The sequence below is a fragment of the Octopus bimaculoides genome, chromosome 10 (assembly GCF_001194135.2).
Source record: "Octopus bimaculoides isolate UCB-OBI-ISO-001 chromosome 10, ASM119413v2, whole genome shotgun sequence".
Classification (NCBI taxonomy): Eukaryota; Metazoa; Mollusca; class Cephalopoda; order Octopoda; family Octopodidae; genus Octopus; species Octopus bimaculoides.
In genome coordinates, this window is record NC_068990.1 from 76,947,714 (window position 1) to 76,948,254 (window position 541).

The window sequence follows — 541 nt, forward strand, 5'->3', positions numbered from 1 at the left end:
GATTCACGGTATTTGAGTAGTTGCAAGAAAATTACTTGTGGTGTTTCTAATTCTTGTAATTGCTAGAGGTGGGGGGGGGGTTATAAGCATGTTTAATAATTTGTCGATGCGTTGGTGATGGATGAATGTTTTCATGGCTTTGATGCATATATGTGTAAGAATGTGTGTGTGTGTGTGTGTGTGTGTGTATGAATGCGATGACGTCAATGCTGCTGACGACGAGGATAACGACTAAGAAAATCATGGTTCATAAAGATGAAATTTCAAACTTACTGCAGCCGATCTCATCACTTGCATCTCCGCAGTCATCATGACCATCGCATTTCTTTGTTATTGGTATACAGTTACCAGACATACTACATGTGAACTCGCGGGCGTTACATCTCTCGGTAGCTGTGAGAAAGTAGAGAAAACGTATATAACATACTATCAGACTGCGGTGAAACACGTTTATATTATATTATATTATATTATATTATATTATATTATATTATATTATATTATATTATATCATATTATATTATACTATATTACATTATAT

General features: G+C 34.4%; 1 protein-coding gene across 1 annotated transcript in view; it reads right to left on the reverse strand.

Moving 5' to 3' along the window:
* The window catches only part of LOC128246986 (SCO-spondin-like), an 87,020-nt gene that overhangs the window by 40,970 nt on the left and 45,509 nt on the right, over positions 1-541 (reverse strand). The window contains exon 22 of the mRNA XM_052970973.1: positions 274-393. Within this exon, the coding sequence (XP_052826933.1) occupies positions 274-393 (120 nt within the window). The remainder of the gene's footprint in view (positions 1-273; positions 394-541) is intronic.